The sequence below is a fragment of the Silene latifolia genome, chromosome 6 (assembly GCF_048544455.1).
Source record: "Silene latifolia isolate original U9 population chromosome 6, ASM4854445v1, whole genome shotgun sequence".
Taxonomy (NCBI): Eukaryota; Viridiplantae; Streptophyta; class Magnoliopsida; order Caryophyllales; family Caryophyllaceae; genus Silene; species Silene latifolia.
This window is the reverse complement of record NC_133531.1, coordinates 12,565,876-12,582,131: the sequence shown is the minus strand read 5'-3', so window position 1 is coordinate 12,582,131 and position 16,256 is coordinate 12,565,876. Positions and strand designations below refer to the sequence as shown.

Here is a 16,256-nt window from a genome sequence, read left to right as displayed (position 1 = left end):
ATAAGTAATTTTTGAGCTCGGTGTACCAAGCCCGAGGGGCTTGTTTTAAACCATAAATGGCTTTATTTAACTTACAAACGTAATCTGGAGTGTCGGGACTAGCGAGCCCAGGTGGTTGAACCATATACACGGTCTCGGTAAAAGTTCCTTGCAAAAAAAGCATTATTTATATCGATTTGGCGAAAGGGTCTAGCTATTAGAAACGGCAAGAGACAAAATAAGGCGAATAGTGGTGGGTTTGACAACGGGACTAATGTTTCGGAGTAGTCAAGACCGGGGCGTTGATGAAAGCCTTTAGCAACGAGTCGGGCTTTATGTTGCTTTAGACTACCACCAGGATTGTATTTAAGACGAAAAACTCATTTGCAACCGATAATATTTTGGGCATCGGTAGGCGACACAAGGGTTCATGTCGAGTTGCGAATAAGAGCATCATTTTCTGCTTGCATCGCAGCTCGCCAAAGAGGGTCGATGAGGGCTTGTTTAACTGTGTTGGGGGTAGCAAAGGAAGTGGGTAAATTGGTGAGTTGGGCATATCGCGGATTAGGTTTGCGAATGTTGTTGGAAAGACGGGTATTGTGAAGTGGAATGGTAGTGGTTGCGGAGCTTGATGGCTACGAATCAGAAGGAGAAGTAGAGGTCTCATGAGGTGGTTGTGTCGAGGGATTGGGGCTCGGGGTCGTGCTGGGGCAGGGAGTAGAGGAAGGAACAGTGGTGGTAGTGAGGACGGGAACCGTGATGGTGCACCAGTCCGCAGGATTAGAGAAAGCAGGAGGAGAGGTGAGCTGTAAAAGACGGGTATACGGAAACTGATCATGAAGGAATCGAACATGACGCGAGGTATAGACACGAGAGGTGATAGGATCAAGACATAAGTAGGCACTTTGTGTGAGAGAGTACCCAACTAAAATACATTGAATGGAGCGAGGTTGGAGCTTGTGCGAGGTGTAAGGTCGCAACCGCGGGAAACACAGGCAACCGAAACTATGTAATTTATTTAAGTTGGGTTCTTTGTTAAAGAGCATGAGGTATGGCGATTTATTGTGCAACGTGGGGTCGGAAGTCGATTATAAGATAAACAGCAGTTGTGAAAGCATAGGGCCAGTAGGAGGGCGGAAGGTGAGCGTGAGTGAGCAAAGCAAGTCCCGTTTCAACAATGTGACGGTGTCGTCGCTCGGCAAAGCCATTATGTTCGGGTGTATGTGGAGGGGATGTGAGATGGGTTATTCCGTTAATATGGAGCTGATTGGTTATCTTTTTGAATTCTCCGCCATTATCGGAATAAAATTGTCGAATTGGCTTATTAAAATATTTTTCAACTATAGCTCAAAATTTGATAAATGTGGAAGCGGTATCGGATTTTTGTTTAAGTGGATAAATCCATATATAATGTGAAAAATGATCAACAAATACAACATAGTATTTGTATGATTCGGATGAGGTGACGGGAGATTATCATAGGTCAGAGAAAATAAGATCGAGAGGGGCATTGGAGACGAGAGATGAATCGGAAAATGGAAGACAGTGGCTTTTATTAATGTGACAAGAAATACAATCATTAGAAAAGGAAATGCGAAAATTAAACCTAGAGCTAAGAACTTGTAGAATTTTGTTGGAAGGATGACCGAGACGATGATGCCACGATGATTGTCCCGGTGCGATAGCTAGAGTCGCTTGAGGCGAAGGAGGGTTCCACACATGTATCCCGTCAATGAGTGGACCGTGAAGAAGAAGTTGCCCCGTCTGAATGTCCTTAATGGAAAAAGAAGAATGTGAGAATACGGCATAAGCATTATTGTCGAAACAAAATTGAGTGACGGAAAATAAATTTCGAGATATTTTAGGTACGACAAGGACGTTATTAAAAATAAGAGATTTAGAGGAAGAAGAGATAGTGAAAGAACCCGTGTGAGTTATGTGCAGCGGAGCCCCGTCACCGATATAAAGATCATCAGGACCATCATATTGTGTATGAAGAGAAAAGGATATTCAAGTCATCCGTAATATGATGAGAAGCCCCACTATCTACAACCCATGGCCGAGGTGGGACAGAGGAGGAAGCAGCGGCAGTGTGTGCTTGAGGACGGGAGCCACGGGGTTGACGAGTTGGAAAGACAACATCGGGATAAAGACGTTTAAGGTCGGGACAGTCAGATGCTACATGGCCAACAACGTCACAGAAATGACAACGACCTTTATACGGGTTTTTGTAGGTAGATTGGGCGGAATTTGGGGCATTGGTTGTGGCAGGTTTGGGAGTGTATGATTGGCGATTTTGGTTGTTTTGATAACGGGGTTGATAATTGGAGCGATTTTGGTTGTTGGGACGATAAGAGGCGGCATTGGCAGATGGAGAAAAGGTGACGGCAGGGGTGGTGTGTTTGAGGCGAAGCTCGTGTTGAATGAGTTTTTCATGGAGAGACTCAAAGGAAATCGGGTTGTCTCTTGCACGAACAGCATCAATGACGGAGCGATATTTCTCCTGATTAAGACCATTGAGGATCTTGTTAGTGATGTCGTCAACATCCATCGGATGTTCGAGTTGAGCAAGATCATCAGTACAAGCCTTAATGGACATCATATAGTCAGTGATAGAAATATCGTCTGTTTAAGAAATATTCTCAAGCCGATCTTTGATTTGGAGACGGTGGCCTCGGGATGAATTGGCAAAGGTGCGGAGAAGAGTAGACCAAGCTTCATGAGATGTATTGTCATTGACAATGAGACCCGCAATAGGGGAGGAAAAAGTGCATGTGAGAGCACCAAGAACAAGCTAGTCTTGACGATACCATATGGTATAGGCGGGATTTGATACCGTGGTGGAGGTAGTGGCAGGGGCAACGACTGGTTGGATAATTGTTTTGGCTGGTGGCGGGTTTGTACCATCAAGGAACGAAAACAATTAAAGACCGTTCATGATGGCTCGGATTTGGAAACGCCATTGACGGAATGTCATGGTGCCCTTGAGTTGGATGCAGTTAGAGAAATTGACAAGGGTAGGAGGGGAGTCGGGTTCAGCGGTATTCGCAAGTTGAAGTTGGTTAGCCATTGATGAGAAGGAAAGGAAGGGGGCGAAAGGGAAGAGAGGACCGTGTATATGACTCGGAGCTCACAAAGGAAGCTTTGTATCGTGTTGATCGTGAGGATCATTTAGACTCGTGATACCATATAAAGTATACGTTGAATTGATAGAAGTTTTATTGATGATTAGAATGATGTATAAGTACATGTATATATAGTTACAATAGCAACAATAGGTTCCTAAACTTAAGCTAACTATAAGCAAGAAAATAGGATACATTGACTAAACAAGAGAAGAGGAAAATAAGGAGGAAGTTAAGGTGGTGGACTCGAGCTAGGACTCGAGTTTGTTGAAGAGTTTGTTGACTTGGTTTTATCCTTAATATGATCAAAGAAATATAAAATTATACTCTTAACTACTTCATTTAACCGAAATTCAAAATCAAATCAAAATTAGTGAGAGCATAAGAATAAAACGACTTCGTTTGACCCAAGTTCAACTTCAATGATTAATCATCAACCTAATTCATACGGACATTTCAATTTTAATCAACAATTACTTTACAAAACAAAATTGCAATATTCCGAAAAAACGCCAGAAATTTACCTAAGTTGGAAAGAAATGATGGAGGGGGGAGTGGAGAGTAGCGAAGTGGTGTGTTCCGCAAGAAAAATTGAAGTAGAGGGAGAGAGAGAGAGAGAGAGAGAGAGAGAGAGAGAGAGAGAGAGAGAGAGAGAGAGAGAGAGAGAGAGAGAGAGAGAGAGAGAGCGGGAGTACCAGTGTATCACGTTCTTCTGACAATTTTGTGCGGTAGTATATACTAGTACACAAAATCTCAATAAAGACGGCGATATCCGTCACAAATTGTTAAGATTATAGAAGGGGGAAACGATAATAAGGGGAATTGTATTATTGAGTTGTGATTTTTATGATAAGAGTACATCTATTTATAGTATCGAAGTCTGAACCCTAACAGACTAAACCCTAGACGGTAGCCGCCATATCTTATAACCTAACGCTAATGGGCCTAATATCCTAATAATCTCCCGCAATCGTAAAAGCAGTACGTAATACGAACTTTACGATTGGAGAAATACAAAGAAAAAATATAAAAAGAAAAAAAAAATGAAATCTCAATCTTCATCATCTTTGATCATCATTCATCGTCTTCTTCGTCTTCAAAGGTAGGTAAGAAACGAGTATAAGACTCGTTAAAATTTCTCGAACAAGAACGTTAATTTTTTCGGACTTGTCGAAAATATGAGTTAATTTGCAAGAACCCTAATCGAACCTGACAAATATCAATAAAACGGAAAATTATCCGTTAATTTCAAGATCTGGAGAACGTTAATTTTTTCGGACTCCAAACAAAATAAGTACCACCTTAAACGACGTAAAAGACGATTAATGAAATTTGAAAGTAAAAGAAGATTTTTTTTTTTTTTTTTTTGTTTTTGGAAAAACTATTACTGCCGACCATTTAAAGGGAAAGCATTGAATCCCTCTAAATTTTGCCGTAAAGTGAGGCTGCAATAGCAGAACAAATGAAAAAGCTGCTAAAATCTCATTATAGGCGGTATATACCCGTCTATAACTAAAGACGGGTTAAATACAATATGACATTTCTAATAAGACAAGCAATAAGTGAGATGGTGGAGGCCAAAAATATCACCACTTTCAAGTTATTTGACTCATCTTTAGCTATAAACAAATATATATCCGTCTATAACAAGACTAGCTGATTCGAAATTTAGCTCTTCTATTCTATTTGTCATTTCGTTTAATCCCATACCTCTAAACTGACATCAGTGACATGTACGTATTTGTTACTAGTATGATTTATGAACTGAATCCTCCCTCTGTTTCAGTTATTTATTTACCTTTAATTAAAAATACTTCTCACAAAGTATATATTGTAAAAAGTAAATAAATTATTGAGACAATATATATTGTAAAAAGTAAATAATTATTAAGACGGAGGGAGTATTACTTTTTTTCTCTCATGTTGATAAATTCTCATTTGATCAACATTAAAAATAAAAATAAAAACCAATTAGTTTAAGACACAGACTTTAACTACATATATGTCTCAATTTGTGCGGTTTTCCTAACATTGGGCACACATTAAAGCCTTAGTTATAAGAATAAGAAAGAATTAGAAAATACTTTGTATATGATCAAAAGAAATCAGAAATGTAAGTATTAACGACTCATTTAATTTATACCGTATTTATTTAAAGATTTTCGAATTCTTTCTTTAACTAATTAAACTCTTAATGTGTCCCCTTAGGAACACGTTAAGGAAACTGCAACTAGTGAGACTGCGGGACAATGTAAATATGGTGAAAGGACTAATCGTATTACACTAACCCTAGAATAATTTTTGTAATGGTGTACGGGAGTACACTAGTACCTTACCTAAAATGCCTTGAAACAAAAACAAAAGGAAATGACGACGACGACAAAGGAAATAAGACTAAGGTTCTGTTTGGCAAAACTACCTGAAAGGTAGGTAAACCCGAAAAAGCATCGAAAACCGAAAAAGAACCAAAACACGAAAAGGTAATCGATAAGGTAAATTTGAAAATTAGGAGCTGATAAGGTAACTGATTATATAAAAATGTGTTTGGCAAACCAACTGAAAAGGTAGATGATTTTGGTATTCTGTTTGTTATTCTGTATATTATTTGTATCCATATTTAGAGGAGATATTATCTTGCATATCACATAATTATAGGAGTAAATATTATAATTAGTTGGCAACTGACTCTTGTATATATTGACGTTGGTTTGAGGAATAAAGCAAGGAATTCCAATCTTTCAGATTATTTATCCCATTTTCTTGTGCGTAGAAATAAACATTTTAACGGCCCTCTACGTCTCTACCAAACTAAAAATAGCTCTATTGCAATTGAATCAAGATGAGAACGGTTACGTAACAAATTGTTGTATACAATTTATTCCACCCGTGTATTTAAACATTTGAGCTGAACTCCTTTTTTCATTAGGCTCTTCTATGCTATTATGGTATAAAGAAATATACATTTAAATAATTGATTCATTTCAAATATAAATTTAATGGTTTAATAATAAAAAAATTACATTTAACATTGTAAAAATATGGAAACTAAAAAAAATATATAATCCAGTATAATCAAACTTCACACTTTAGTAATTTCATGCATCCACTATATAAATTAAAAAAGTACACTTAAACATCTATAATCAATTTGCATTATTTCCTCTCATAAAATAAAACAAATGAAACTATATATTCACTGAAACAGAGGAAGTAGAAAAACCTTTAACATATTATGTTGCCTATCTACCAAAGATATTAGGGAGCAGTTAGAAATCTTGATGGAAAACCTTCTTTTCGTAGTTTCATATTTTGCTAAAATCTTATGTTTATAGATTTTGAGAGTAACATAAATCAACGCAATTGCTAAATCCCGCACACTCTTTTACTAAATCCTACACACTTTGCTAAAATATTCCGTAACTACCCTTCATCATAAAAAAAACCAAAAAAGAGTTCTCTCTCCCTTCTCTTTGACAAACCTAACAAATTCATTAACAATTAGACAATTATGAATCGGAATTCACACATACCACAAATAATTTCTCCGTTTTATCAATAATTTTATTAATCCCGTCTTTTAATTGATTTAAATAATGTTTTTTATAAAAAAAAATAACAATGATTTTTTTTACAATTAGGGTTTGGATTGATGGAATATTGATGTAATGTTCTTGAAGTGGTGGTTGTGGGGTTTTCGAACTGGGCGGAGTAAGGTGGTCGAATGCACGGTGGGCAACCGAATTTGTGGCAGCGATGGAACGTTGTTGAACATGACGAAATGTTGTGTGATGTTGTCGCTGGTTGTTATGCGCGAGGAGTGGGTGGTCGCCATGATGAGAGTGTGGTCGTGCTACTGGGTTGGGAGCGGTGAATGGTGGTCGGCCCAGGGAGAGGGTTAGGGGAGGGGTTGTCTGATGGTGGCTGTTGGGTGTTGAGTTACGTTTGGCTGTTTGTGTAATTTTTTTTTTTTTTTCAATCTCTTTTGATTCTCTCTCTTGTTTTTTTTTTGGTTTGGGGGTGAGAAATGGGAGGGGTATATTAGGAATAAGGGGAAAAATTGTGCGGGATTGAGTAATATGGTGTGCGGGATTTAGCACGTCCCTAAATCAATACTTAGCTACTTCTTACTACTCATAAATAATAATAATAATAATAATAATAATAATAATAATAATAATAATAATAATAATAATAATAATAATAATAATAATAATAATAATAATAATAATAATAATAATAATAATACTTAGCTACTTCTTACTAATAATAATAATAATAATAATAATAATAATAATAATAATAATAATAATAATAATAATAATAATAATAATAATAATAATAATAATAATAATAATAATAATAACGTTAACTTATTGTTGGTAGATTTTTGGGATAATGGGTGATGGGATGAAAATAATAGTCAACGAATGTAGATTAAACTATTTTTGAGAATAAGACGCCCACTTGATCGTGTATAAAGGATAAAATAGTTTTGAGAGTTGGTTTGTGGTGCAAAGCTTGGAAGGAGAACTTGCGTTATACTTTAGAAGAATGACTAAACAATTAGGAAACACTAAGGGGTTGTTTGGTTCATGGAGGAATTAATTTCATGTGGGAAGTAGAAATTCACATGAATTGAGTTCCTACATGTAATTCATGGGAAATACCCAAAACTTGTTTGGTTGCCATCAAGGAATTGACACTTCCCATGAAATAAATTCCTGCATGTTGTTTGGTTGGATAACCCAATTCCTATGAATTTTTGTTGTAAATACTATTTTACCCTTTTACTAAAATTTATTACTTCACCCTTAATTCATATATAGGACAATTTGATCCGAGGAGTTACATTCTGAAAAGCATTACTTGAAACACGTATAATAGATTCGAGATATCCAAAATGTAATACAGTAAAAATAAAAAACAGTCGAATGCTTAAAACAGGTAAAATACTTTATGATGTGGACCTGCCTACTATTCAGAGATAACTCGATACATACTCCATCTACATCACATTCTTCCTCCCATATTCCATTTTGCTCCATATTATATTCACTCAAGTTGTACGTATGGTTTACTGTTTCCTCTTTAACAATTATCAAACTTTAACAATTATAAATTGGTTAATTGATTACCAATATTCCATGATTTTTAATTTTTTTATGTACCATAGATTATAGTAGCAAAAGAAAATAATTGAGATAGCAAGAGGGAGGAGGAAAAAAAAAACCCGTTGAAGTGAAGATGAAGATTGCACAGAGGAAAAAAAGGACGTGTGAAGAAGATGACGGTAAATAGAGAAAGTAGAAAATGAAATGGGTGTGTTTTTAATAGGGGTAGAATAGTAAACATCACTAGTAAAAAATGCAGGAATTGGGAATGACCTAGGGGGGCTTGGTCAGCCACTTCCCACATGATACAGGAATTAGAGTTCCTATGGAACTCTAGATTCCTCCATTTTTAAAAAAAAATGGGTAACCAAACAAGAGCCTTAAATCCTAATTCATGGGATTTTGGAATTCCTGTGTTTTTATGAGGCAACCAAACAACCCCTAAGAACGTGGAAGGAGAAAAGGATAGCGCAAAGGAGGTCTTCTAGACCACGTGTTTGTTATTTATATGCACGCCCCCTCTATTAACGGGATGGCTACCTTGTCTTTTCTTTTTTGGTCTGGTCATTTTTGGTTGTTTCTTCTTGTAAACTTTTATGAGGCCCCCTATTCATTGTAAGTTTTTGGATTTATCCTCTTACAAAAAAAAAGGAAGGTAGATGAATGAAATTTTTCGGACAATAAGTGACAACTGGCAAAAGTAATGATTCCCTTTGTTTATGTTTGTTTGACCCAAACAAAGGGAATGGGATTCCTTCCCTTACCCTCAAACTTCTCTACATCCTTACCCCTCACCCCCTAAGGTATCTCATTCCCTTTCCCTCATTACCCCACATCACCTTCAACAACCACTTACACCCACTACCACCAACGCCAACAACGACCATCACCACCATGTCACACCACCACCGGCAACCTGACCGCTGTCACCCACCTTAGCAACACTGATCCCAGTCGATGCCGCCACCATACGCCCACCAATTTTGCCCTCCTGTAAAACTCCAACCACCACCACTAGAAACATCATATTCAAACTCATAAAATTTTTCTCCAAACCCGAAATCCTCTCACAAAATAAGATAAGTCTAAACTATTCACTAAAACGGAGGAAATAAACCTTAACAAAGACCATACATCCATCCATTAGTGAACACAACCACTAGTCCACTACCACTTTGTTCATGTAAGTTAACAAAACTATGTTATATTATGAAGTCTCCTTAAAAAGTAACCTATTGTATAACATATTTCATCTACCAACTTATGGCATTATCTCAACTTTTGTACCATCAACCGTCCACTTTCAAGATGCCACCAAATCACCAATTACCTTCCAACCTTATAATTTTCTTCATCTATTTTTATCACTCTTTTCCCATTTTTAGAGGAATCTTTTGTTTGAGTATAAAATACGTCTTAAAATTTCAAACATCAGCTTAAATTTTTGATTGAGATGATTTATTGATAGGGTATTAGGACCATGTTACTAAAAGGTCCAGGGTTTAAATTTAACGGACCCCTAATTCTAAAGTGGAATATTAAACACCAGATATAAAAAAAGGCAGCTTAATATATATAAATGTCGAAGGGAATGTTTTAATGTTAATGATAAAGGCTCGAGTTGTACCAAGTTTCAGTACCGCGCTCTCACATGCTTTATAGAGTGTCAATCATTTTAATGATCTCAATATTTGAACGTGAGAGAGTTATACTAAAACTCAGTCAAAAAGGTTCTAGAAAGGTAGTAAGAATGTTTGTGCATGTAGTAGGCTGCAGCCAGTAGCGCCTTTATATAAGTTCTTCAGCTCTTCTCAGTCTTCCACACAAATACATTAAAACATACTTCTATTATTCTCACACTTCAATCTTATAGTTATATTCCAACTTTTTATTAGCATTTTTTCAAAATTCTCTTTGAAAATGATTCTAGGGATTAGTAGTGTAAAACAAGGCTTGATCATTTGGGTATGCATTTTGGGCCTGTGGGTTGTAGTCCAGCCCACATTTGGAGCTGTTTACAATGTTGGGGAATCAAGTGGGTGGACTTTTAATGTCAACAATTGGCCCCAAGACAAGTTCTTTCAAGCTGGTGATGTTCTAGGTATATACTCCATATTTTCCTTTTGTTTTAAATATTGAGTTGCTCCGGTTATATTTAAGTCTTTTGAGATATGGTCTTATGTTAAAATTGGACGAATTTGATCAGAAAAATGAACATATATCGGATGTATTACCTCAGATTTTATTTGTTTTTGAGTATATGTATATTATTTTTGAGTCTATTACCTCAAACTTTATTTGTTTTTTAGCATATGTGTATTCTTTTCTGAGCTTATTATAGTTAACAAGTTATATATTGATTTTTTTCCGTCAAAATTTAAATTTAACTAAGGTTATATGTAATTTTTTTGAATTTTATTGTAATTTTTTTAACTTAATTTTTAAGTGAATGAACTCAAAAACGTTATAGTGAAACTCATAATTTTTAAAACAAAACTCAAAAACTTTATTAGAATGCTCAGAAACTATATAATTAATGGTAGTACATCGGATGTATAAGCCATTTACTGGAATTTGATGTTGATGGTTATGACTTATGATTTCATGAGTATCACTATAACTTTACCAATTAAACTAGTTCACATTTGCTGATAATTTCAATGTCGTTTTCTAAAACTTTTTGCAGTATTTAACTACTTGAACGCATGGCATAATGTGGTAGCGGTCGATAAAAATGGGTATGACAATTGCATTAGCCCAAAAGAAGCCAGAGTGTTCCAAAGTGGTAAGGATGAAATTGTACTAAACAGAGGCCTCAATTACTTCATCTGCACAGCAATTGGCCATTGTCAAGCTGGAATGAAGATTGCTATCTATGCTGCATAATTCGCAATTCCATTTTTACCCCTTCAGAGCGGTTAATTTTACGTTTTTCTTATTTGAGTGTCTCATTCATTTGTTTATGTTTTTCATTTTAAGCAAATGCAAGTTGATAATATTATTTACTCAATTGGCTCACAAAATCTTTCTATTTTGGATTAACATACGCATGAATCACTAGTATTCACTACTAAGATAAAATATCTTTTTTCGGGGCTACTGAATAAACCAGACATGTACGGTCTGCAAAATAAAAATAAAATAAAATAAAATAAAAAACGAATGCATTTTAAGTACATCCAAAAGGTTAGGTAGTGCTTTATATTATACATAAATCATCACAGAAATTTACAAATTTTAAGACTATTACTGAAAGTTATATAGATCTTCGCAATTAAAGACGCTGCAACTCGACATATCTAATTCATTACGAGTCGAAAGAGAAAGATCAAAAGTTCATAGAATACAACTACAACCGTTATCCTAACATTCCGCAAAGCGATACATGTACATACACGATCCAGAGTAATAGAGAGTTCTGGATTGATAAACTCAGTGAGCAATCGTACTTGGAGCACGGTGAGAGTAAATAGCACAAGCACAATGGACTGACGTGAGATTCAAGCAACCGCTTATAATGAGAGAATGTCGTCCAGGACAAGTGTGAAGTGATGGGAAGGAATCGCACACTGCTTGGACTGCAGGTGGGGTTAGAGCGGTGCACTGACTGATGTTTAGGTTCATGAGGCCGTCATCTTCATATCGAGGAGGTTTGATAGACTGCCATACACCGTGTTTATTTCTCACTCGACTTTGGGCCAAAGAGTACATTGCTCTATCTGTGATGTTCTGGCAATAGTACAGTCCGAGAGACCTGAGGTGTGGGCATCGGTTTGCCAGGGCTATCACACTTTCATCTGCATAGTCGAGAATAAACCCAAATGTCATATTTAGACCTGAAAAACTAATCCGACATAAATGACCCGGCCAAACCCCAAAACAACAAGAGAAAAACTGAATGCAAATTGGTCGACCCCGAATGACTAAGTGAATGCACAAAAGTAATGTACTGCAGGAAAGTGACATAATAGGATAACCCACTTGTAGTCTTGTAGCTAATCAACTGAGCGAAAAGAAATGATCTCCTAGTTTCGGAATCTAGTATAACCACACATTCTTCATCGCGACTTTGATGGAAGAACGATGTCAATTTTGAAAAGTATTTTCTCACAAAAGTCATCATCCGAGGAATTTAGTATTTTGAAAAGTACATACATGAGAATTTATTCTGATCAATTTAACTAACAAAGGCAAGACTATTTCTAAATATATTCCGAGAAATTCATTGTCAAAGTTGAAAAAAAGAACTCAAATGGGGACGAGAAAAAAAGGGATGACTGAGGAGTAACGGCACAGCTGCTCAATGTGACAATAACAACAAAAAAATTGCTGAAGGAGAACTAATGAGTAATCCGATTAAATACCTGTAATAAGGACGCAGCCACACAGGTCAAGAGCTCTAAGATTTGGACAACCATAAGCCAAACTTGTGACACCCGAATCACTAACGTTTTCACACCACCCCAAGTTAAGAGTCTGAAGCTCTCTGCAGTTATACGCGATGGCCTGCATCCAAAGACAGTATAGGAAGAACATCACTCTCTCAGTCTCCAGATAAAAATTTAGTGGCAAATCCAGGAAATTTTGATGCTAATTCTAATATACGTGTAGAAAATCATGAATTTTGAATTTTGTTAGCACGAAAAATCGCGCAAAGTACAGAAAAATTAGTTTCCAAATTGGAAACACCAATGCAAATGATAACATTACTTTCAATAAGCAAACTCTACCTGCAATGCTCGGTCAGTAGCGGCCCTCACACATCCACATAGATTTAGTGACTTCAACTTCTTGCAAAAACTAGTAAGATACGCAACTGCATCATCACTAAAAGCTGTGCACCCACTAATGTTCAGCTTGGTTAGATTCGGGCAACCATGTGCCAAAGCATACAAAGAACGATCAGTTAGCTTGAAACTCTTGCTTAAGTCCAGCTCCCGGAGATCATGGCAGAAACTTGCTACAGTCTCAATAGCATTATCCTCAAGTTGTGGTTTATCTTGACGAAGTATCAATGTCTGCAACCTTGTGAACTTTGGTGCAAGAGTTAGGACTACCTCGTTCATGTTGTTCTTGCACCTACAAATATGATACACATCATTAGCATCCTTTTCACCAAATTATACTTCGACCATCATTTTTAGCAAATTATATATTTGAAATTGCATTCGAAGTTGAACCAAAGACGCACTATTTTTGGATTTGGAAATTAAAATAAATGTCCCAAGTCAACCGTATGTGGTTCTTATACTTTGTAGTTGTTGATCAATGTGAATTTTAATCATTTTGGATCATTCGAAATCAGCCTTTGAGTGTTTTCAACATAGGGTTACAATACATCAATACGGGGTTTCAACACGGACAAGATGGGAGTATGGGACCCTTTCAGCCAATCGGTTATACTGCTGTAAGGGATCGAAAAATAATCAATCATGAATCAACAAGTTCCTAACATTATAGTGATACAAGTAGAAAAAACCAGCACCTAACATATCACATCACTTGCACAAAATAGAACGAACTGCAAACAGAAAATAGACAACTGCTTAAACTCAAAACTAAAGTACAGCACTTGAATAAAAAACAACAATTAGATAAACATCAAACATGAGTCGTAATCCCACAAAAGCCAGCACGAGAGCGTGAAACTGTGAATAACAAGGGAAAAAATACATACCACGAGAGACAAAGACGCGTCAACCCAAGACATATCGCTTCCCTCCATCCACTACACACACCCGAAACCCTGATCACTGTCTTATCATCAACAAGAGTAAGTATCCGCAAAAGTAACTCCATAGGAATATCCTTCCAATCAGCCATCATCTCACCACCCAACTTGCCACCGTCACCGGGACTAGCACCAAGAGCAGCACCAAACACCATCAGCTTCTTAAAACAAGAATCCAAATCTTCACTCCTTAAACCCTCTTGCATTGCCATAAACTCTTTCACTCTTTATAAACAAACCTCCAAGAATATTCCTATTTCCCACCATCCCATAAGATAAACATCAGACATTTTTTAATTAAAAAATTATACAGCAGTAAATGACAAATAGGTAAACCATATAAGGCCTTACATATGTCAACAGCACATAAAATACACAGAAATTATGTAATGACTAAGCATTTGAATCATCCTTACCCAATTACAGTACATCTATATTTAATCATTTTTAACAATATCTTATTTTTAGTATTAATCTAAACAAAATGGTTTAGAAGTGTATTATTTTTGCTAATTATGGACTTATGGGCAATAATCATTTTCCTTGTCCTTGTAAAACATTTACACACAATAAATGTGTAGGCTTTCTTAACAACATGGTAAGGAGATTTCTACTCTCAAAAACTACAATCAAAATAGAGAAAAATGACAAATATTTCATCCAATGATTTCTGCACCCATGGTAACTAACATTTACCCTCGTTGGCACGAAGATACTTAACTTTCTGTTTTTGCGCTAAGGGTACCAACGAGGGTAAATGTTAGGTACTCCCAGACAATAACAATATATCAATGATTTCTGCACCCATGGTAATTTCTCATAATGGCCGCGGATTTACACAGCCTTACCCCTAAACTACTAGGGAAAACAAAAATACACTTTCAATGTCAAGACAAGTTCTTTGTATGCACAAAATCTCATTTGAGTCGTCTTAAACTTAAAACGGCCTATTTATGACTATATTGCTACCTTGAAAGTTAAGACGGTTTTAAGTGAGACGGACCACTTTGATTGACTACTAAGTTGAGACATGCAAAACCAACTAATCACATAAAGGGGGTGCAAAATTAAACCCAATCCAATCAAACAAACAAATTCTCACAAATTCAACTCCGAAAAAATTCAACCCACAAACAATCAAACAAATTTCTCTTCTTTGGGTAAATTAAACATGAAACATACCCAATTAATCTCAATCAAAAAAATGATAAACAATAATAATAATGATGATGATCAAACAACAGAATTATAAGAAAACCAATGAATTATAGACAAATAAGATCAAGTCAAAGGGTGATGATAAAAATAAAAATAAAGAAATGATACCTTGAAATGAAAGTTGAGTAATTGAGTTGAAATTGAATTGGTATTGGGTAATTAGCGTGTTATCGATAAGCGCAAGACACAAATTGTAATTTGTGCCTACTTTGGTGTGTAGGAAAGACTGGACATTTAAAGAAGCAAGAACTGAGTACTCGATTGATCTGATGGCTAATCTGGTGACACGTGGATGGCTTCGATGAGAGTAGAGTGGGTCCCACTTAAAGCCATGTTTATCTTGATTTTCACAAATACTTGTCCAAAACCGAAATAATATCGGTCTTAAACAGAGCATTAGCAATAGACAAACCTCGAATAAGGTTTATCTAATACCATATCACTCAACACACAAACCTCTCTAACAACAAACCTTAATACAATAATAGACAAACCTCTTAAATATAGACAAACCTCATAAAAGTATACTACATGGGGTTCGCTATCACTCACAACGAAAAACACAAACCTGTATTCAAAATTGTAACCATTCTCATCTATGAACCTCAACCCTCATTCCCAACAATAGAGAAGTTGTCAACAAACCTCTAAAAAGTACACAAACCTTTGTTGACAAACCTCTATTGTTGATGTTCTTAATACATGTCAAATAATATTTGATAAGATAAAAGTGAAAAAACTTGTCCATGAGATGTTATTTGACCATTTTAAGGGAGACTAGTATATGTTCTTTCTGGCTTAATTTTAATTCGTTTCAATGCAGCTTAACTTCATTTAGTTCAATTCAGCTAACTCCATTAAGTCCAGCTCAACTTTATTCAAATTAGTTAACTTTTATTCAACTTCATTGAATTTAAAGGTCAATTTCATTAAGTTCATTTCAGTTCAACTCTTTTAAACTGAAAAAAACATAGCCTAATTAAAGTTTAGGACGGATTTTCTCTAAACTATTTTATAATTACAGAGTAAATACTTTAATCTCCTCACAAGAACATTGTTAATACAAATTAAACTACCAGTTACACTAAAATT

General features: G+C 35.9%; 1 protein-coding gene across 1 annotated transcript; it reads right to left on the bottom strand.

Moving 5' to 3' along the window:
* Positions 1-11,382: 11,382 nt before the first annotated feature.
* Positions 11,383-15,379, bottom strand: LOC141586382 (F-box protein SKP2A-like). The gene is made up of 5 exons (XM_074407591.1): positions 15,273-15,379; positions 13,893-14,199; positions 12,946-13,294; positions 12,580-12,721; positions 11,383-12,012 (listed from the first exon to the last, which is right to left on the bottom strand). Exons 2-5 carry the CDS (start codon positions 14,156-14,158, stop codon positions 11,648-11,650), a joined length of 1,122 nt encoding a protein of 373 aa, XP_074263692.1. The 5' UTR covers positions 14,159-14,199; positions 15,273-15,379; the 3' UTR covers positions 11,383-11,647.
* Between the last annotated feature and the right edge of the window lie 877 nt (positions 15,380-16,256).

Bases quoted from the DNA above. Each gene is read 5' to 3' on its own strand.
- LOC141586382 (XM_074407591.1), bottom strand. From the start codon at position 14,158: ATGGCAATGCAAGAGGGTTTAAGGAGTGAAGATTTGGATTCTTGTTTT. The intron at 12,722-12,945 runs GTAGAGTTTGCT...CTTTGGATGCAG, and splicing joins CTACTGACCGAGCATTGCAG to GCCATCGCGTATAACTGCAG. The intron at 12,013-12,579 runs GTATTTAATCGG...TCGACTATGCAG, and splicing joins TGGCTGCGTCCTTATTACAG to ATGAAAGTGTGATAGCCCTG.